Source organism: Gordionus sp. m RMFG-2023, chromosome 1 (genome assembly GCF_954871325.1).
Source record: "Gordionus sp. m RMFG-2023 chromosome 1, tfGorSpeb1-WG-v2, whole genome shotgun sequence".
In the NCBI taxonomy this organism is placed as follows: domain Eukaryota; kingdom Metazoa; phylum Nematomorpha; class Gordioida; order Chordodea; family Parachordodidae; genus Gordionus; species Gordionus sp. m RMFG-2023.
This window is the reverse complement of record NC_088775.1, coordinates 16131319-16154841: the sequence shown is the minus strand read 5'-3', so window position 1 is coordinate 16154841 and position 23523 is coordinate 16131319. Positions and strand designations below refer to the sequence as shown.

General features: G+C 26.6%; 1 protein-coding gene across 1 annotated transcript in view; it reads left to right on the top strand.

Annotated features, from left to right (window-relative positions):
* LOC135931608 (protein disulfide-isomerase A4-like) overlaps window positions 1-13977 on the top strand; it is a 33351-nt gene extending 19374 nt beyond the window's left edge. The window contains exons 6-12 of the mRNA XM_065468843.1: window positions 1016-1164; window positions 3492-3651; window positions 4361-4471; window positions 6589-6711; window positions 6817-7017; window positions 13453-13612; window positions 13791-13977. Of these exons, the coding sequence (XP_065324915.1) occupies window positions 1016-1164; window positions 3492-3651; window positions 4361-4471; window positions 6589-6711; window positions 6817-7017; window positions 13453-13612; window positions 13791-13884 (998 nt within the window). The 3' untranslated portion in view covers window positions 13885-13977. The remainder of the gene's footprint in view (window positions 1-1015; window positions 1165-3491; window positions 3652-4360; window positions 4472-6588; window positions 6712-6816; window positions 7018-13452; window positions 13613-13790) is intronic.
* Window positions 13978-23523: the final 9546 nt, after the last annotated feature.

Genomic DNA, 23523 nt, shown 5'->3' with positions numbered 1-23523 from the left:
AAACTATAATAATATGACCTCTTGTAGCGAATCTTTTGATTTCAATAAAATTTATAACGTCCGTTATGACTATGAAAAACTTTAGAAGGGCTGGTATGCTGGTAGAAATGATAGTTTATGTGGACAGCTTATCAGCAGAGCCCAGCCATCCAACATCATCTAATTAAGAAAAAGTGTCTTTGGAGATTAAATGTGCCGCCTAATATTTACCTATAAGATCCGAGCAAAGGAGAAGATATTATAATTGTTTAACAGTTATCTATGAACATCTTTCAGATTTGTGGCGTTATATCTCTTAAAGTTGAATATCTTTTAAACCTTATCATGAATGTTCTCGTTGCAGAAAGTAATAACGGAACGAAAAAGATCTAGGAAGGATTAAGGGAATCGTCATGATTATCGTAATAATCGACAAAAAGTTCTTTAGTATTCAAATTTTATTTTGTTAAAGTTAATTGAAAATGTAAAAAAAAAGAAGAAAAAGAAAGGTTTCAAAATGTAAATATATTATATTATAAATAAAATTGGTTTCATATCAATTAGGATTAATCATTAACTTTTCACTTTTGTAAATTTTAAAATTAGTTTATTTATTTTTAATTATCTAAAAATTTTAAAAAATATTATCTGATTAATTTTTTTGTAAAAAAAATATAAAATTCACTCAGCTGTTAAATAAGCGTCAAATAGCGTCCATTATTATGAATATCAGAGTAACTTTTGTGAGTAGTGTTGTTAAACGGCTCGTTTTGAGCCGATTTTTAAAAACGGCTAACTCAATATTTTAGCCAGAAAAAAATTATTTAAGACTCGAGATTTCGCTAAGAGATGTCCAAACCTTTGTTCCTTCTACAAACAAAATCTTCAGGCTTGCGTAATACTATCCTGGATGCAATACTGAGTTAGCCGTTTTTAAAAATCGGCTCAAAACGAGCCATTTAACAACACTATTTGTGAGTATAATAAGGTTACAAACAATTTTTTTTTATCTTTCGAAAAAAATTTTTTTTTTAAGGTAGCTCCTTGCGGGATGATTTTACTTTTTTGCACACCTTCAATCAAGAGGTTATGATGAGTACGCGCGTGCCCAATAATACTATCCTATTGCTGCAACCCGAAAAATTTCAATCGAAATACGAGAGCTTAAGATTCGTTTTCCCCGAGGTACGATTATTCGCGATTTGAAAAAGATTTGTTAAAAAAATTGAGAGGCGGGAAATTTTCTTATTCTAGATATGTCCAAAATCATTTTAAAAAATTAGAAAAGTTTCATTTTCGCAAATTTTAAAATAACGAAATCGTTTGTTAAATTAATTTATAAAATTTTCTAGAATTATGATATGTACACATTTTTATTTTAATATTTAAAGTAGTTTTTTATTTTCATTAAAGCTTCAGAAAGTTTGTAAATTTAATTTTATTGATATTTTGGGCACAGCCTAAAGAAGATTTCATCATGAAAGATTTTTTATACATAAAAAATCACAAAAGATTTACATATAAAAGATTTGGAATTTTAATCCCGTTTGAGCATTTCGATATAATCAAATCAAAGATCTTTGAAGATTTTTTTTTATTTTGAGGAGTATTTCAAACTCTTATTAATATGGAAAGTTATTGCTGAATATTTAAATTTAATTCTTAACATTAAAATATAGATTTAGAATTATGTAATAATCTTGAGAATACATTTTTCAATTCCATTTATATAATGTCGGGCCACGGACAGGACCTAGTACTAAAAAATTTTACCGCCGAGCTTCGGACAGGCTTTGGCCAAAAAAATAGATTTTATAGGTCTTTAAGTCGAGTTGACATCATATTAAATCCCTACTCCCAACAAATTCACATTAAAAGACCAGCTACTACCTTCTGCCTCAACTTAGCGGGGAAGTGCAAATGACGGCGTTTAAAAGGTTTACCCTTGTCTGTGATAGAAAATATGATGACCGTTTTCCTCGACGGGGTGTAAAAGTCACTTTTGGGTTGATGTCAGGAAGGGCATCCAGTTTTAAAAACTAACGCTCCAACCCTTAGGTTTAAAACTAAATACTATATGCAATTGCAAAAAAATAGGGTAGGCAATATTTTTATAATGAGGTGTGGGGGGTAGTATTAGATGTTGGGTTTCAACTCACAAATTTTATTGGAGGTTTTTTAGTCATTTTTGTTGACCTTTAACTATGTTATATTTTTATGAAAATAATTTTGGATTTTCACTTCTTTTTTTAATAAAAATTTTGATTCATGGTTTTTGTTTAAAAAAAACTATTTACTTTTACTAAGTTTTCAAATTGTTGTTTATAGTGATATATGGCATACATATTGGGGAGATGGGGGGGGGGTGTGTAGGGGGAAATTTTTTATTAACTTAAAATGATATTTACAAGTTGGGATTTCCCCATGACTCCTTCCCTGGCCCCAATTATGACTTTCACCTAAATGGGCATTATCATAAAGGCAAATAAGAGTTATTCAAGATTAGATTCGAAGAATACGATTACCACTGGCTATTTTTTTCTTCTAACATTTTAGCACGCCATTCTTCGGATAAAATAAAAAATTATATTTTATATTTATTATAAATTTAATACCTTTATATTAATATAATTTAAAAAAAGAAGAATATTTTTCTATCACCCTTCGGCCTCATTCATAGTGGCCGACCCGACATTAACAGCCAAACTATTTTTATAATATAATTTTTCTTTATTAATATTAATTTAATTAATTCTATTTATTCGGACCCACTATGAATGCTGCCTTAGGCAATTAATGATTGGGGCACTATAAAGGAGGGAAAAGCGCGAAATATTTATTTATTAGGGCAAAGGATCGTTGGACTGAAAAATGGCTACACATGTAGACAAGTGTTGTTAAACGGCCCATTTGGGTCGATCTTTAAAAACGGTTCGATTAAGATTTTAACTAATAAATTTAATACAGGCCTCGAGATTTGGCAAATAGAGGTATCTTTCTGCTACCTATGAGTAAGCTTACAGCATATTATTTTGGCTAAAATTTTAAACGGGTCGTTTTTAAAAATAGATCAAAATCGGGCCGGGCCGTTCAACAATACATATATAGACAAGTGATTACAGCTTGTTTGAAAATCTAAAAATGCTGCGATTTTATTTTATAAAATATAATTTTCTTAAATTTTATTTTTTAAAACTATTTTTCGTTATTTTTTTTTAAAGATGAGTTATATTTAATGATAATAAATTAATTTCACAAATTCCTTTTTTTTATTATAAGAATGCTATTTTTATATGGGATCTAAATGAACGATTAAATATGAATGTTTTTTTAACAAAAATTGAGAGAATAAAAGAAGAAAAGAATTGATTCATCAAATTAAGGACGGTCTATAATAAATTAGCTAAAAATAACACGAATAAATGAAGCATATGAATTCACTAAAATCTCGCATCATAATCAGAATCCATTTTTAAATAGCTCACAATTTTTATTACATGTTTCCCCACTAGGATGATGAAGTTACCTCTCAAACTTTAAAATCATTCGGCGAAAAATGGAGGCGACCATTGGTGGGTCAAATGACGAAAGCTAATCGACAATTCTTATTTCTAACGCTACCTCTATGCGTCGTTTTTTACGGCATCGATTGGAGTTTCGATCATATCCAAAGTATTTCAATATAAAATAAAGAATTCACTTAAATTTTCAAGATCAAATACTTTCTTATAGGCCATTTCCAAACAAGACATATTTTTCAAAGTGATTAAAAAACGGCCATTTTTTTTATCGCATACAATTTTGCGTTTTTATTATTAAAACGATTATATTTGTCGTCTGATGTTTGAAGTGAAAAACAAAAAAAAGTATTTTTTTTATATTATATTATGCAAAAAGATTTGCTAGGTCAAATTATTATCGCACGTTGTTTTTTGGAAGTAAAAAAAGGCTAAAAACCTGCCTCGAAAATGTTTTACGTCTCGTTTGGAAATGGTTATACAAAAAAATATATTGGTTGAGGTTTACACTAAATTATTCTTAAATGATTGACATTTTTAAAAGTTTGTTTCACCTTTAACCCCTTATTCATAGTTAGCGCGACTTCGTGATGAAATAAAAAATATGCTATATCTTTGTATTCTTGGCCCCGAATTTGCGCTAACCAAGAACGAGGGGTTACCCTGCATTTAGTATTAGCAGTAATTTGTGGCGAATACAAAATATTCCGTATTTATGTGTATCTATGTAGACCTCATCGCAAATTTGCGCTAACTGAATGCAGGGTAAGAAGGCGGGGGAAGGGGTAGTTAAGCAAAGGCTTTGATAACTTATTATTTATTATGTTTATAACATCATTATTACTATTTAAAATTAAAAATAGATACTCAATATTGGAGGGCCAAAGTGTTAGAGGTAGCCAAGGATTTTCACCCACGGATAACTTTTGCCATCGCTGACGAAACGGAATTCCAGGACGAATTAAAGAAATTGCGTAATGCGGATTTTTAAAAAAATTTAACTAGGAAAAATAAATATTAACCTTAAAAATGAATAGCATCTTTTTAAATCCAAAGTTCTGCAAATCTTTTTTTCGAAGTAACGTCGTTGTATACAAATCAGCTAGTGATACGCTATTTATGGTTCTTTTTCATAATAACAATGTATGGAAATGGAAAACCAACTTAATTGAATGAATATTCAGTCTGTGCTGTATTATATGTCATTGTGTTTAGTGAAGTTTTATTGAAACTAGTCTTGCCCCTAATTCTGACTTTCTGAGCACTTGTACAATTTTAATAAAAGATATCTTTTTTTAAACTCCCCAAGGAAATTCGTTTATCTTTAGTTTTATAGATTATTTTATTACTGGAAGTGCGCCCTTTTAAAATTTGCTCACATATCCAATTTGTTCAAATATGGGATTCCTATAAACATAAATTAAAAATTTACTTAACTAGAAATAATGATATATAATGTCAAATATGGCACTATCAATAAAATTAAAACCGACACCACACAACACACAATTCCCTCAATTTTCACTACTACATTGCCATTGCTTTACTATTTTAATACTTCTACTATTTCGCTACCTCAAACTACCACTGTTCAATTATTAACTATCACTGTGCAACTATTATTTTTCCATTTTTTATACCTTAAAAAAACTCTCCTCTAGTGTGACATGTATTATTTTTAAATTTTTTTATAGTTTTTTCCAATGTTTTTCTATAGAAATTTTTTAATATATTTTTATTTGATTTTTTTTAAATTATATTTTCAATTTGATATTGTTCATATTTGTATTTGACACTTTAATTAAACTGCTTTTTTAAAAATAAAAAATTTACTACCACTAAAAAAATAATTTAAAAATAAAAAAAACAATATTAGGATAACTTTTTTATTTACTTGTTTCGTCTCACTACACTAACTGGTAGTAGAACTTCTTGCAATTAATCACCCCTTATTCACAGTTAGCGCGAATTCGCGGCGAAGATATTGCCATGAATTCGCGCTAACTGTGATGAGGGTTTACCTTTTTACGCAATAATATTTTTTAACTTAATAGGGTAGCCACTTTTTCCAAATTTTTTTTATTTTTTAAGTTTTTATTTGATTTTCCCAATTTTTATTTTTCCACTGTTTTATTTGTGGGGAAGAAACACAATGAAAAATAATGCCAACACTATAATATAAATCAGAGACCTGCAGGGTCCGCCATATTTTAATTTTTTAAAAATATATCCGGGTTTAGAAGTTATTTTTAAAAAAATATCCTAGTCGGGTTGGGCTAAGAAAAATCCGGACGAAAAATTGGTACCTCTGCAGGTTTCGGATATAAATAAAAATAACATAAATAAAATAATACACATGAATAATAATTAAAGTAACACCAATATATATCCCTAAAAAGACGTGAGTCAATTATTACCCACCTATTCCAAATTATTAATATGTAATACCTAAACAAAGAAAAATAATTCACATGGTATATTAACAAATATCATTCCAGAAATAAAACATCACTTTATTTTTAATACAAAAACATGAATTATGATAACTCAGCATAAAACATATTTGAAGGTCTGGTCCAAATATTAGCGATCTACATGAATGTTCTGTCTATCTCGGAATGTTGCGTAATAATTAAGTTGATATCTAATTTTTTTTAATGCAATTTAAATTAATGGCCACTCAAAAATTTCGCGATTTTTGATAGTTTAATATATAAAAAGAATGGTCTTTTAAATAAAAAATTGATCAAAAGAATATTTTTTGCCATACCCGATTTAATTAATAAAGTTAACTATATCGGGTAGTGTTGATAAATGGTTATATTTGAACCGATTTTTATGGCGAACTCAATATTTTAGCCGGAAAAATATGGCCTTATACTCGAGATTTAGTTAACAGATGTTCAAACCTGTGTGCCATCTATGAGAAAAATCTTAAGGCTTGTATAATATATTTTTGAATAAATTATTGAGTTAGTTGTTTATAAAAATCGACTCAACCCTAGCCGTTCGGGGTTATAATCCCGCCAAGGTTTCATTATTTTCTTGTCGAAAATTAATTAATGCGCGGATATAATTTATAACCAAAAAGAACTTGACGAGAGTGGCGAGGAAGTGAACGCCGGGTGCTATACACAGTCCAAGCGATTCAGAATGGATCCGGAGGAATTCGAGGTCGACAACTATCGCTCATTCATAAAGGAATTTCAAGATGGTTAAATGTTTTTTTATAAAAAATATACTAATCGCGAATTTTTTTTTTGCCATAGATATTTTATATTTCAGAATTTTAAAATTTTCTCTTCAAACCAAAAAAAAGATAATCTCAAACCTATTGTATGGTCTCAACCTGCACCCGCAGTTACTGCCAATGCCCAAGCTAATGTTAAGACGTTGGTGGCTCATAATTTGCCTAATGTCTTTACGGATACGGGGAATAGGGAAAAATTAATTTTGATCGAATTCTACGCACCTTGGTGTGGCCACTGCAAGAAATTGGAACCCATATACAATAAGTTGGGTTAGTTATATGAATAAATACTTTTTTTATAAAAAATATAAAGGAAGAAAGGAAAAAAGATAGATAGATAGATAGAAAAAGGAATCGAATTCTGGGAGTAGTAGGACCGTGGGAAGATGAGTAAAACAAATTTTATTTTTTAAAAACGTGGTAGTAGTGTTGTTAAATCGGCTCGATTTGAGCCGGTTTTTAAAAACATCGAACTCATTATTTTAGCCAAAAAAATATTGTCTCGAGATTGCGCTAATAGATGTGCAAACCTTTGTGCCATCTATGAACAAAATCTTCAGGTATGCGTATTTCGGGATAAAATGTGGAGTTAGCTATTTTTAAAAATCGGCTCAAATCGAGCCGTTTAACAATACTACTTGTATAATTATAATTTTTTTTATAGATATTTAAAAATTAGTTGTACATTTTTTAAGGGTAATTTATTTATTTTTAAAGTGGTAGGATTATTATCGGCTAATTTATTATTTTATAATCTTGGTAAATCAAATCATTACCTTCAATAAAAAAATATCTTTAAAAATTTGGCGTATTCATTTAAAGGTGTAATTTGTATTTTAAATTTATTTGCATTGGAATAGATCAATTTTTATTGTTGATAATACATATATCTATTTAGTAGTCAAACCATAAGATTTAATTAGATTTAACCATTATAACTTTAATCCATGCATATGGTCTCAATTTCTTAGTGTTAAATATATCAGCTACCAAAAACAAGACTGACTGATAGCTACCTAGATTCTTTAAAAACAGTCCCCAGATAAGATTATAGATGTACAGTAGAGAAGCAATTATATAAACCACGCATTTGGAATGCGAGATAACTTTCTCTTATTCCGCATACAGCTTTCGAGAGAACGTTAAGCAGTGCTCATGATCTTTCCGTTGTTTTATTATAGTAAACAGATCCCTGACATGGTGCTGAGGTTCCTTCTTCCCCTCTACTAATAATATAAAATGATTCAATTAAAAAATTAATACTGACTGCAGATTAACTATGAGGGTACCCTCCCTTAAGATTTCAACGACGCAATTCGGTCATAACCACCACCTAGTATGGTGAAATTGTTTGGTTGGGTCGAATTAGCATAATTTTTTGTTGGGTTTTTGGTCAAAAAAATGAACCAAAACCAAAGCGACCAAATCCACCGATCCGAGCACCGACACAGCATCGACCCGATTTATTTAATTTAAATTTGAATATTTTATTATTATCACATCAATATTTATCAACAAAGAAACATGATATTATATAATATTTTTTATTTATATAATATTATATTAGGCTGTGTCCTAAATTAAAAAAAAAAATTATCAAAAGTTTTGCGAATCGCAAAACTTTCGTAAGTTTGGAGAGATATGAAACATATCCCGAATCATACATTTATTTTCAATTTATAATATATAAAATGTTTGATGTGAATGATTTACTAATTCTATATTTTATATTATTAAAAGATAATAAGTTTCATGAGTTCCAAATTTAAACAATTATATAAATCATCAGAAACTAATATTACTAATACTATACAAATTGTTAAGGCTGACTGCTTATTTCAAAATATTATTTTGTACACAAATTAATTATGAACCCTTATTCCATAATTTTCATATACATTTATTTTTTAATTACCATTACCTTATCTTATGAATGTTTAAATTTGTCAAAGTTATAGCATTTATTTATAAATATTCAATAAAAAGAGTTGTTTTGATTTGTTTTTAACTGCTAAAATGACTTAAATCACATTTTATAAAAATTCATTAAACATAAAATAATTTTTATTATAACAAAATTATAAATATGAAGATAATATACAAAATTATAAATAGGAAAATAATATAGAAAATTATAAATATGAAGGGAAAATTTCATTTTAAATTCAAATTTGTTTCTGATTGACTATATCATTTAACATATCTTGTGTGTTTGGCTCTAAATCCTAAGATATAGATTGTTATATAGTTCTAATTTAATGTTATAATATTTGTGATGATATTTTTACATTTAACATATCTTGGATGTTTGGCTCATAATCCTAAGATATAGATTATTATATAGTTCTAATTTCATGTTATAATACATGTGGAGATATTTGTACATTAATAGCATCCTTAGATTGTTAAAAACTGAAACTTGCTTCAGTGTGCTTACATATATCCTCCACATTTTCTTTTAGCCAGTAAAAATCTTCCAAATTTAAGGTGCTTGCTGTTCATCTAGCAGCTCCTGAACCTAAAATATATAATAATATTTATATAATCTCTCCCCATTTGTCTTTACTTGCAGCTGTATCTATATATAAGGTCACTATTACACCACTAATGTCTAGTGTTGTTAGATGGCTCGTTTTAAGCCGATTTTTAAAAACGGCTAACTCAATTATTCGTCCAGAAAAATATTACTTAAGCCTCAAGATTTTGCTCATAGAAGGAACAAAGGTCTAGGCATATATTATCGAAATCTCGAGACTTAGACAATATATTTCTGGCTAAAATATTGAGTTAGCCGTTTTAAAAAATCGGCTCAAAATGAGCCGTTTAACAACACTACTAATGTCTATAAGGTCTTATATTAATTGATATTCATTCGCCATTTTTATTCCCTCAATTTGCAAAAGTTTATTGATAAAAAAGTTTTACGAATCGTATAATTTTTAAGAATCACGTAATTTGCGCAAAATCGAAAAAATCATTTAGGCCAACATTTTAATTTTCCATTAAAAATGGCTTATATTATTTTTTTCGCTAGATTCGCGCAAATTGCGCGATATAATTTTTATGCAATTTTTGATATTTAAGACACAGCCTTATGGAAATGGTTTGATGTTTTTTAATAAAAAAAATGATATGCTGCTAAATTGTAATATCATTTTAACAATAAATTTGTGATTTTCACGCCCAAAATTTTAAGCAAAATATAATCATAATTCATTTGATAAGAATTTTAAATCTTTTTTGAGAAATTCTTTTGTGAATTTTAATATAAATAAACAATCTTTTAGGTGAATGAAATCTTTTATAGTTTTTTTTAAATCTTTTTTATGAAATTATTTTTTAAGTATATTAAAAGAAGTGGTAATTTCTAAATAATTAATTTTTAAATATTTATATCAAACTTTTTTATGTTATTTATAAGAACTTTTTAAGGATAATATTTTAATGTGATAATTGTCATAATATTCGTTATTTTTTAACATTTTTGAAAGTTTTTAGTACAAAAGGGTAAAAATAAAATTTTTATTATAAAGATAATAAATTATAAATGAAATGAAGATATTCCTTATATAAATGATAATTATATCTGTATTTTTAAGGTATTAGATTTTTTTTTGTCGCAAATTGGAAATAATTAATATTGCAAGCATATATTTAAATATAACTTCAGTTAATATGTACCCTGGATAAGTGACAATTGTCATAATCTTATTTTTAATGTTAATAGAATTTTTTTGACACAAATTGCCAAAAATAAATGTAGCAAGCATGTTTAAATAAAATTTCAGGGAAGATATACCCTAGATAAGTGACAAGTGTTATAATCTATAATTTTTAAATTTTTTGAGAGTAACACCGACCAGATCAGACCCGAGCACCAACTTATATTATTTTATTGTGAACTGAATGTGAATATTTTTCTCAATTATATTTTGCATAGAGGACGAATATTTCAAAATTAACAAAAATATTCATATTTAATATTTAAAAGGTTCCTTTCATCGACCCGAGCATGGACCGGAGCACCTACTCCAAACCATATTATATTATTGTGAATATTTTGCCCAATCATATTTTTATGCATAGAGGACGAAATATTAACAGAAAAATAATCATATATTTATTATTGTTAATTTGCTTGGTCGAAACAATAAAATAATATAAGTTGGTGCTCGGGTCTATTATCTAGGCGGTACTCACAAATTAAAATTTAATATTATGACACTTGCCACTTATTTAGGGTACATCTTTCCTGAATTTTTATTTAAACATGCTTGCTACATTTATTTTTGCCAATATGCGTCAAAAAAATTCAAAAAACTTTAAAAATAACGATATGATAATTGTCACTTATCCAGGGTACATATTTATAATTTATTATCTTTATAATAATCATTTTTACCCTTTTGTGCCAAAAAATTTCAAAAATGTTAAAAAATAGCGAATATTATGACAATTAACACATTAAAATATCCTTAAAATGATTTTATAAATAACATAAAAAAGTTTGTTATAAATATTTAAAAATAATTTATTTAGAAATTACCACTTCTTTTAATATACTTAAAAAATAATTTCAGAAAAACGATAAAAAAAACTATAAAAGATTTAAAATTTTTATCAAATGAACTATGATTATATTTTGCTTAAAATTTTGGGCGTGAAAATCACTAATTTATTGTTAAAATGATATTACAATTTAGCAGCATATCATTTTTTTTATTAAAAAACATCAAACCATTTTCATAATATAATATAAATTTCATTTCCTAATTATAATATCATGTTTTTATGTTGATAAATATTGATGTGATAGATTTGATGATGCCAGACTACCTAAGTTAGCTTATATAAAAGTGTATCTCCCATAAAATCTATAATTAGTCAGGGGAGAATCATGAATATATATTAACCGGTTAAACTTTTACGCCGAATCGATGTTATCATCTTTTTTATCGTAAACCATAATCGATGTCCCGGTTACTTACCTAAGAAAATATTTATTATCACTGTATCACTAAAAAAAAAGAAAACTATAAATGAATAAATATTCTCCTCAAATATTCAAATTTAAATAAAATAAATCGGGTCGATGCTGTACTCAAGTCGGTGCTCGACCAATTTGATTGCTTTGGTTTTGGTTCATTTTTTCGACCAAAAACCAGGGTCGTGGTCGTGTCAAACCAACTAATTTACCACACTGCCACCCCTTCCTGCGTTGAGGGTCTGACAGTAACGATACTAGGAATTAAGACATGCATTTAAATTTAATTTAAAGGAATTTGAAATATATCCTCTCTGCATTCCGGTACAGGGCTCAGCATGATTATTAATCGATGTGACTTATTTTGCCTTATAAATTATAAACACTTTTGGAAATAAAAAGAAGACTGCAGTTTGGAAAAAAAAATCCCAGATTTTGTCTGAATCTTACTAATAATTAATAGGTATTCAAAAACAAATCGAATAGTAAATTATTCGATAATTTGTTTTCAAATATTGATAAAGTTGAATAACCCCCCCCCCCCTCCCAAGTAGGGATTTGGGAACAATATGAACACAACAGATAGCGAAATGGCTGTCGGAATCATTGGATCTTTGTAGGGGTGTACCGATACCACTTTTTGGAGGCCGATCCGATCCGATATTTCAGATATTAAATTGATATCGGCCGATAACCGATCCGATATCATATCTAATTTTGTATTCTGCAAAGATACCGGTTTTAATTTTTAATATACTTTTTATTAGTACAACATCTATAATTTTACTATACCATAACATATGTCATTTAAATATATTATAATGGTCAGTTATAGTTTATATTCAATTCAATTGCTATTATTTATATAATAAGTAATAACATTAATCTATTTACATAATTAGTAATAAAAAAATATATTATGAAATTTGAAATTAATATTTAAAATTAATATATCGAAGATTTCATTTTATATCAGAGATATGTCGGCGGTGATGGGGACTGTTAATATCACTAGCATCACTAAAAACAGATACTGAAGAGATTAATGAACACTTTTTTAAACAGAATGCGAAAAAAATAACTATATTGCAGAATGTTTATTAACTAATTATTTCTATTAAAAAAATTAAACATAAAAATGTATTTCGATTTTATTTATAAAAATAAATGGTTTTTTAGATATAATTTTTTTTAAATTTTGTTAAAAGCGCCATTTTATATCGGATCGGAAAATTTTATAATATTTGCCGATAACCGATATTTTAAAATGAGCGAAATATCGGCCCGATCCGATCTGATATAAAATATCGGTATATCCCTAGATCTTTGTAAAATGACTCTTTTCAATCATTATAATTTATAAAATCCAAATAATATAAAAATTGATAAGAATAACCAAAATCTGTCCTTTTATAGCCAAGTTCTTATAAATAAAAATAACACTAATTAATAATCCCTCAAAAAGGCGCGAGTTAATCATGTCTCGTCTATTCCAAATTATATTTACATTAATACTTTAAGCAAAGAAAAATAACTAGAGGTTATTTTAACCAATCACAAATATCATTCTTAGAATAAAACATGAAAGTGATTTATTTTTTAATACAAAAACGTAAATCAAGTTGACCCTTTATAAACAAATAATGAATTATTTTTTCAAATAATTCGAATCATAGGCCTAATTACTAATGACTATCTCATATTACTAACATAACTTAAAGGTAAGAAATATTTGGAAGAAAACAGAATAATTATCGCGAAAATAGACGCTACGGCTAATGACATCGATAAGGACATCATTCAGATTACCGGCTTCCCTACTCTCGTACTCTTTAAACCGCCACATATAAATAAAGTTCCGGTTATATACCAAGGCAAAAGGTTGATTTAAATTATTTACACCTGTTTCTCAGTCTCAGTTATAACTTTCGCGCATATAGCGGGATTGTGTTTACTAGAAAAATACTATATTTTTTACTAAGATTATTTTAAATATATTAGGACTACTGAACAAAATTGTAATTAACAATACTATTGTTTATCATAAATTTCCGTTTAGGGAGTTCGATTCATTAGTGGAATTTGTAGAAGCTCATTTGGTCAATTTAACAACATCAATAGACGAACCTAAAATGGAAAGAATCGAACTTTAAATACATATTGATAATAAATTAAAATTTGAATGAATTCATATTTTTAAAATGTTTTTTTGAATTCTTCTCAAACATAATGCACTCATTTATCTAATTTTTAAATTTGACAAAAGTTTTATACAACATGAACTGTATTAAAATATGCAATTTTTAGTTATTTTTTTTATTATCATTTAAATTGCACAAACAATTTTAGTATAAATAAATATATTAGACAATAAAATATAAATACATTAAGAAGGTCTAAAAAATTATGATTGACATATATAATCATTAAAAAAGCGCTATTTTTTAAAAATGATTGACATCGACCGCCTTATAAGATTATAAACTTTGCAGGATATTACAATCTTTCACAATTTTATGATTTTAAAATGACATGTGTTTACAAAATTTCTATATAATGTAAAAAACTCATGGATATTATCTCTTACCTCTTATTTGGAAATTTAAAAATAATGAGTTTTTAATATTTGTTTTTTAAATAGTTATTAAAACAGTTTTTTTTATATTAACACGTTATATTTTAGTTAGTGTTATTAACGGCTCTATTTGAATCGATTATTTAAAACGGCTAACTCGATATTTTACCCAGAAAAATATTGCCGAAGCCTTGAGATTTCGTTTAAACCTTTCTGCTAGCTTACACATTTTCATTTTAACATTAAATTTCAACAATTTGTTTATTATAATAACATTGGCATAACTAGACCCAAAATATTAGAGGGAGAATATGGGTTAAACCTAAAAATGCTCTAAACAATATACTAAATTTGCCAATAAATGCACCAGCATAAAATTATTTATAATCAACACGTAAGATAATCAATGAAATAAATTACTATTTAATCAAACAAAATCTTATATTTTCCAATAACTCAACCTTTCTTTAACTACACGAAGAAAAAAAATCCCAATTTTCAGACAAATTGGTTATTATGTATATTTGTTTCTTTTTTTCCTGCTTGGAATAATGAAAATTATGATATTTCATTTCAAACTACTCTCAAAGGTGTTTTTTTTAAACTCATCTATCTTCAATATTTTTTTATACTAAAACGAAGTTAATTTGAAAAACTCACTTTTTACCCTCGTGAATTGAACAAAATTGGCACTATCGGTTATAAACCTTTCAAAAAGGGTTATAATACTGGTCTCTGCCAATAACTTTTCATCCGGTAAGATACCAATTTTTCAGAAATGTTTCTATTTTTTTTTCGTCCGTTTATTTATCTTTTACAAATCAATATATATACATCATATATATTATAGTTTGTAATATCATGTTAAATCATATTGCCTTTAGACTTTTCTTAAAAATTAAAATTCAAATCCTAACCCTGTAACATATGATGATTTATTTTATATAAAAATTCTTCTTAAAATTCTGATTCTGATGCATATTTTGGTCAACAATTTTTTTTTTAGTTTTATTTTATCCCTTATTTAATGTGTATTAAAAAATTGTCTTTATATAAACAAAAAAACAGAGCGTGCGTGGTATATTAAAAAAGTTTTTCAACAGAAATAACGACTTACTAAAGGAAGGGAAGTATATCACCCAAATAAGAGTCTCAAGGGTTGAATCCACAAAGGTGCAAACAGCTGAATTTCCTTCCAAAATAAATTAGTTGATCTTGATTAATGACTTTAAAATTGTGAGTTAATTTCGGAACTGTTTAGATAGATGAATTTTTTGCTTTGAATGAGAATTATCCCTAAAGAAGAGCCGATCTCTAAAATTATATCTATAGTTTTATTAACCTCATTGGATGAGCCACAGATTACACCATCATCCATTTAACAAACATTGAGAGAGAGCAGGAGGCATTGATTGCCTTGATCATATCCTTGATTCCGAGACAAAATAGCAATGGGCCAAGAGAATCACCTTGTTGAATCTTTTCTATAGATGGAATTTCATATTAATTGAATTGTAAAGTGGAAGGATGTCGATAGCAGGAATGGAAAAATTTTTCTGATTCTATATTGATAACTATTAAAATAAATAAAATGGTTATTTTTTGTTATAAATTTTTTTTATAACTTATAAAAAATTTAAACTAATAAAAATCATGTTAGAAATGAAATGTTATATTCTACGCAGGAAAATAAAACTAAATTTATATAATAACCAATTTATTTGGGAATTTTTTTTATTCGTGAAGTTAAAGAAAAAGTGAGTTGTTGGAAAATATACGATTTTATTTGAATAAACAAAATATTTCATTGATACCATCACACTGTTATATGTGTTGATTTATAATAATTTTATGCTGGTGCATTTGTTAGCAATCAAAATGCTTTGAGCATATTAAAGTTTGCCCCATATTTTTCCTCTGATTTTTTGTTAGTTTTGCCATTGATGTTAAAATAAAGATATAAAAATTGTTGATATAAGTTTTTAAAAAATTGTAATATTTATGATTCTCAATTCGGAATCACAACGAAAAAAAAGAATTCCAAAATAAATTTCTTTTTAAAAAAAATCATTTAATTCGTAAATTAAATTAAATTTTATTTTTCGCATCAACAAAGGAAGAAAAATTATCTATAGTTATATAAATTTTCATATTTTTCTAGAGTAGTAACGGATCTAATTTTTTAACCAATATCCGATATCGAATCTATAAAAAAATTTATTCAGTAACACTTATTACATAAAATCTAAATTAAATTCAGTGAAAAAAAATATGTGTAAATGTATTTAATAAGAATAAATAATAATTAATAGCCAGTTTTCAATGTTTTATTCATCTATAAAGAAAAAAATTGCCGCTTCCCCCTTTTTTTTTAGATTCCTGGGAAATATTTTTTATTTTTTGGATAATTTACAAAAAAAATTTTAATAAAGAGAAAATTACCAATTAAAAAAAATCATTTATTCAGGTCTCTGCTGAAATACCTAATAGCGCCAACCACGCTTACATGTTGTAAAGAAGAAAAATAAGAAAATATAGTTAATTTGGTGAATGAAGGTGAAATTGTTTTAGATACCAAGATTGGGAAATAATTAAGTGATACCAAGTAGGTCAATATCATTCAAAAAGACTGCTAGCAATAACGGTATAAGATTTTCTTTAAAAGTATAAATACGAATAGGTTGAATATTCAATAGAAGCTGCTAAAATAGCCAAATATTTTCGTAAAAAAGATCCATTATACATTAATAAGAATAATCTTAATAATGAATAAAAAAATTTGAATTATTAAATATTATACACAAAATTCGTTATAAAATCATATAATTCAGTAAAATGGTAAAGAAAAAAATATGAAAATATGATTGGATGAAATCTAAAAATTATGAGTTAATAATTTTATAAATTACGTATTTTTATTATATTTATATTATATGATGTTAAATTAAATGTAAAGGCTTTTATAAATTTAATATATATATAATTATATTAAATGATGGCAAAATAGTGAGACGTCAAAGGGTTAAATGCTAAACCCCCATATTTTCTTTTTAATCAATTGGTTATAGGAAATAATGATTTAAAAGAACACTATAATAATCAACGGAGATTATATTACTTTTGCAAGCTTTTTATACCTTTATTAAAATTTATATTTTTTAATGAGGATTGTTAAAATTATATCATTTTTATAAGTACAACGGTTATGTAATAAATAGAAAGTGAATATCTAATAAATCATTCGGTAATTTTATTCGACAATAGTCAAAGTTGTGGACAAGTTGGAAAAATATATTTAAAAAACTCTCCTTATGTTATTTTTTTTTTAAATTTTTTTTATTTTTTTTCATACTTTCATTGAAAAATGAATATTTTTTTTCTCAATCCAATATTTTTCTTAATTTTATTTCCCCGGAACAGGATCGAACTAAATCTTATTTAAGAACTATTCGGATTTTTTTGAGATAGTATGAAATTCTGGTAAGGTTTCTAAATCTTTTGGATTGATCGATTCAAATAATTTGGGAGGCCAAATTATATTTCAAATTTTACTCGGAGTCAAGATTTAATAGGTTTGAATTTTTGCTCATTACTCTACTTCTTTAATAATTAATGACATCCTCATTAGAAAGATATGTGCACTTTTTCTTAACTATACTTTAAAAATCAATTATAATAAATACCCGTAAATCATATAATATATATTAAAACACTTTCTACTTTTCTCACACCTTTATTAGATTATTTTTCTTCCTTCTTGAATTGAGTCTTATCCACTTTAAGTTAAGATTATAGTAAGAGGCAATGATTATATTCTACTAGATTGGCCATTCATTAATTATAAGTTTTCATACATAGAGCACCATTTTGTGGTTTGCACTTCTACTAATTGTCTTTATCATTGTATGAATGCACATTAATGTCATTTAATGGACATACAAACCACAAAATGGCGCTATAGGCGCTTCATATGTATGGACATTTTAAAATGCATTTAATAAATGAATCGCTAATCTAGTAGTATATATACATCATTGGTATTAGGAAACAATATCATGCTTCATTTATTTAAAATAAATATTGCCTTTCTACTATACTCCAAATATGTATAATATTATTTGAATACTATAACTTAATTATTTTAGAGATCTATGATTTCTTCTACAACATGATCAATCTATCTATCATCCCTTCTACTTGGATAGAGATATTGATTTATTTAATCTCCATATTACTTGATTGATGTTTTAAGGCATTATTTGAATTTGATACGAATCGTAAATGCGAACTAGCATAATGTTCAAAGAGTAAAAACTCTTTACCTTTCTTTTTTCTTGAATAATTGAACAGATGAAATAAAGATCTTTAATAATTTGTTCGTGAATTAGAAATGCTAAAATATATTTTATTTTGAAATTTAATTTTTTTATATAAAATCTATTCTACTTTAAGGGAGTATTTTATTTGTTTTGAATGAGGAACCCTCGTAAATTGAAATAAAGTTTTCGTTTTGCTGTTGTAGATGCAAATGGGTTACTCAAATATACTATTTAACATGAAATAAGAGGATTAGATAAACTGTTTACTATTTTAGCTTTTCTATAAAAATTTAGATTTATTAAGACACGTAATTAGAATAATTTAAAAAAATATTATTTATTCTTTTTATAGCGAATCGAAGCATTAATATAAAATAGTTGATGGATGGTAAACTATTACTGATAATGGATGGATACTATATCTTTTTTTGCATGCCATTTAAAGTGTGGAATGAAAGTAAAGGTAGGTTTCTAATGTAAATGAATCGTGCAAGCCATTAAGAGTATGAGGACTTCAGAATTTTTTTAATTTATTTGGAGCCATTCTCAAAGTAAAAAATGCCAGAGGCAGATCATTCAGACTAGATAATTCATTCTCGGTCTTGAATTGTGGGAAGCATTTAGGTATTTTTAAGGGTCGTTCTCATTACGAAATCTAGGTGTATATATTTATTTATCATCATATAATATCCAAGATGTTTAGTTTCGTTAATTGAAACTTTATTACTTGTTATTAAATTAATTTGATGTCAATAACAGCAACATTACGGTAAAAATATGGATATAGGAGTAAAATCTAATGGAATGTTGGTTCAATTAACGCGAGCAAGATTTTTAGTTGGTAAGGAGTTTTCTTAGATAGTATTTAAAATTAAACCAATTGCTTTGTATTAGATATATTATCGTAATTTAATATGCCCTAATATCAGAGTTGTTAAAAAATACTTTTAAAATGGATCTAGATACAGATACATCGTCTAAAAAATTATCTAGATACAGATTCAGCTTCTAAAAAATTATCTTGATACAGATACAATTTAAAATGTATCTAGGCACAGATACATTTTTTATTATACTCTTAGATAAGTTTTGAATAAACCTAAATTAGGATTGTGAAAATTCATGAAATGATTTAAAATTTTTTATCTCGATATCACATTTATCAAAATATGAAATAAAATATATTTTACATTCAAGTATTTTTATTTATAATATAAAAAGGCGTTAAATAGAAGTATATCAAAATGAATCTTAAAAAGTATCTAAAAACAGATAAACAGATACCTCTAAAATAATATCTAGATACTGATACAGATACTTTAATCAAAAATCTATCTAGATACAGATACCACATTTTTGTATCTAGATACTTTAACAACTCTGCCTAATACAGATGATCTAAAAACATCTATTAGCAAGTTAATTTTTTTACACTTTTTTTAAGATAATGTTTTAATATTAATTATAATAAAATAGTGAAATATAGAATAGAATTTATCTTTTAGGCGCTTATATACTCATTTTTTACCTTATCTTTATTTTATCTAAAGAAAATATATTTTTTTAAAAATAAAGCAAATGGGTGAGGAAGGAAAGTTCATCTCCCCCAATCTAGGATTGTTAAAAAGCTCGATTCGGGTCAAGTTTTAAAATGGCCCGATTAAGATTTTAACCAAAATAATACTATGTATGGGCTAAAAATTTGCTCATAAATGGCAGAAAGGTCTCCATTTGACAAATCTCGAGACTTGAATAATAATATTTTGGCTGGAATCTTAATCAAGTGGATTTCAAAAATCGACCCGAATCGGGTTAAACAAGCATTGATGCTGTATTTATAAATTAGATTATTTATGTCATTTTTTTTTATTAATTATTTATTATACTGCAAAAAATACGCAGACAGAAATAATCTGATAATTTAGATAAAAAAAAATAGAATTCTTTTAGGTTTTTAAATAAAAGTAAATAAATAAAATAACTACATTTTTTACAAATTAAAAATTGAGCTAGAATGTTCGATGAACTATTTGAAATCCACAATTATAATTCTGCAACATATAACAATGTTTATGATGTTTCAATACACTTATTCCATTGTAAGTTCCATATACCATATAATCTCATCATAATATAGAATTTTTTGTAAATAATGATATTTTCATATTTATATAACAGATGAGCATTACCTTTGACAAAAGTAAAAAAAAAACTTGTATTTAATATTTACAAATTAAATATTTATTTTGGCCTAACAGTAACAGGTCCTTTAATATGTGGGGGGGTAAGAATAAGTCATTAAAATATCATGGACAGGGAAAGGGATTTAGTCGACATATATAGTAAGTATCCATTTTTAATACTATTTTATATTTTTGTTATCGAGAGTGGTTAAAGTTTAAGTTTAGGTAAAAATAACGGTTTATCATCTAGGTTCTATTCTTTTATTAAAAATAAATATTGGTACAGTTTGAAAAACTTGTTCAAACCTCTTCGCACATAAATCATATTTGAATTATTTATTGGGAAGCTTATTATAAAAATTAAAAGATTATTTTACTATTCATTTAAAAATAATATTCAGACCATATAAAATTTAAAATATTGGTTAATGGTTTATCAGTGTTACGCAGCACCAAGCCTAGCGCTAATTATTAATTTATAATTATTAAAGTTATTTATATATAATTATTCCATTTATATTTATTACGTAATTTCATAGTAACGCTAACGGACGATTAACCGAACTCCTTAGCCGATGCCTACTATCGATTACTTAGTTTAAATTCGGTTATGCCTAGCTTTACTTTTTTACTTAAAAACTCTGCTAAGTCGTTTTAGGAGTCGGAAATTAGCCGATTACGTAACACTAGTTACAATTAGTTATACATTATAAAAATTTATCATAAACTTTGAATTATATACCTGTATATGTATATTTTATACTAAAAATTATTCTTATTCATTAGATCCCATGCTACGCTTGGTGTATATTATGTACAAAAGGCGCGCAATTTTGAATCCAAAAAGACTGTGCGAAAAAAATGATTCCATAAATTTATCGGTTCACGACTTGTCCACCAAGGATATACTATTCTACATTTCTTTGCAAAAAAGATCAAATTTTATACGGCCTAAATTAGAAATTTCTTATCTGCCAAATTTAAAAAACTTAACCTCTACGTTCATCTGGGATTCGTGCGTTTTTATTGGTACAATCGCTGGTTGCGATCATTGCAGCGTAGCGTTAACGATTTATATTAAAATGGTTTTCTATTTTTTGTTTGATTAATATTTTAATTATATATATAAAGCTTTTTAAAATCCCATAGGGTCTCTTTTTTTTCAATCGCGAACTTCTTTTTTTCTTATTATCTTCTCTACTTGATAGCTGTTTTGAAAACAGGAATGTGCCAAGACTTTTGGCGTTTGGCTAGGGGCGATAATGAATTCAACGGCTCTTTCATTCAACCCCTCCCCCCTCTACCCAACAATTTCCATAAGATCTAAAGTTATAAAATTAACCAACAAGATTCGCCATCTTTAAAAAATTTCGCAAATAAGAAGCTTAGAATATGAATCAGGTAACATTTATGCAATATTTATGCTAGGATATAAATGACTGAATTATGTAATATTAAGCGTAATTTATGTAATGTTTATACATTTTTAAATTACCACTTTTAAATTCGTAAGAAATTTTTTTTTGACAGACCCTAAAGGTCAATATCCCTCCAGCTCTCCCATTTGCAGGAGCCCGGAAGGGGTACAATGTAAAAATACTGTGAATAAATAACGCTATATATTTTTAAAAAACATAAAACTATAAACTTTTACCTATTTTTCTTTTAAATTTTTGTTTTTAAGTGCTTGGTATAAGCAGGGATGCAAATCCAAAATTTAGCCGGGTTCAGTTCAATGTAAAAAATATTTTAATGGGTTCGCTTCGAGTTCGGTTCAGGGAAATATTTTTGGGTTGGTTCCTGGTTTAGCTCGGGTTTAGGAATTTTTTTGATAAAAAAAAATATATTCTATATTTAAATCATAATTAAAACTAGATTTAAATTTAGTATAAAAAATAATATTTATTTTATTTATAGGCAAAATATATTTAAAAATACAAAACATAGTAATGTATCAATTTTAAAAATTTTATTAAAAAGTATTAGCATAATATCTTCCAAGAGTTGTTTGCTCATCTTAGATATATGTAAGAATGAATTTCAAATGTGAAAAAGATCTTTCAACGCTAACCTCTATTATATATATATTTATATGAAAATATGATATATTAACTTGGGTTGCAGTACAAATATGATTTTGGACAAATAAAATTAAAAATCCAAATTATTTTTAATATTAAGGTTAAGGGTGTGTGAAGGAAATTTTATTAGCTTAGGGAACAGATAAATTTAAATTCTTGGAGGAAGAAAACGCCCCTCCCCCAACTTTGCTACGCCCATGCAGGGGAACAATTTTTTTTAAAAATAATTAACACTTTCATTTGGAAAACATGATATGAAATGAAAAGAACTAATATTTTTTGATCCCAAAAAGGATCTAGAACTATAGATAAAGATTTAGAGCTGCAAAAATTTTTTTTCACAATTAACTGTTAGAAAAAAAAATCTATTTCGTCATTTTTTAATATGATATATGATTTTATTTTAAATATAGATCATCATTATTACCACTTCGAATGATATTATAACGATAAAAAGGGCCAATCCTGATAAAATATCCAAATTATACCCTTCAAAATTTGGTAAAATGTTAAATTCCTCCTCGTGGAACGTCTATTTAATGGAAGCCAACGATTCAGCAGCGTTAAGTTTTATTCTTTATTTTTTTAGAATTAAGTTTTCTTTCATTTCTTTTTTTTATAGAACAGCTAACCC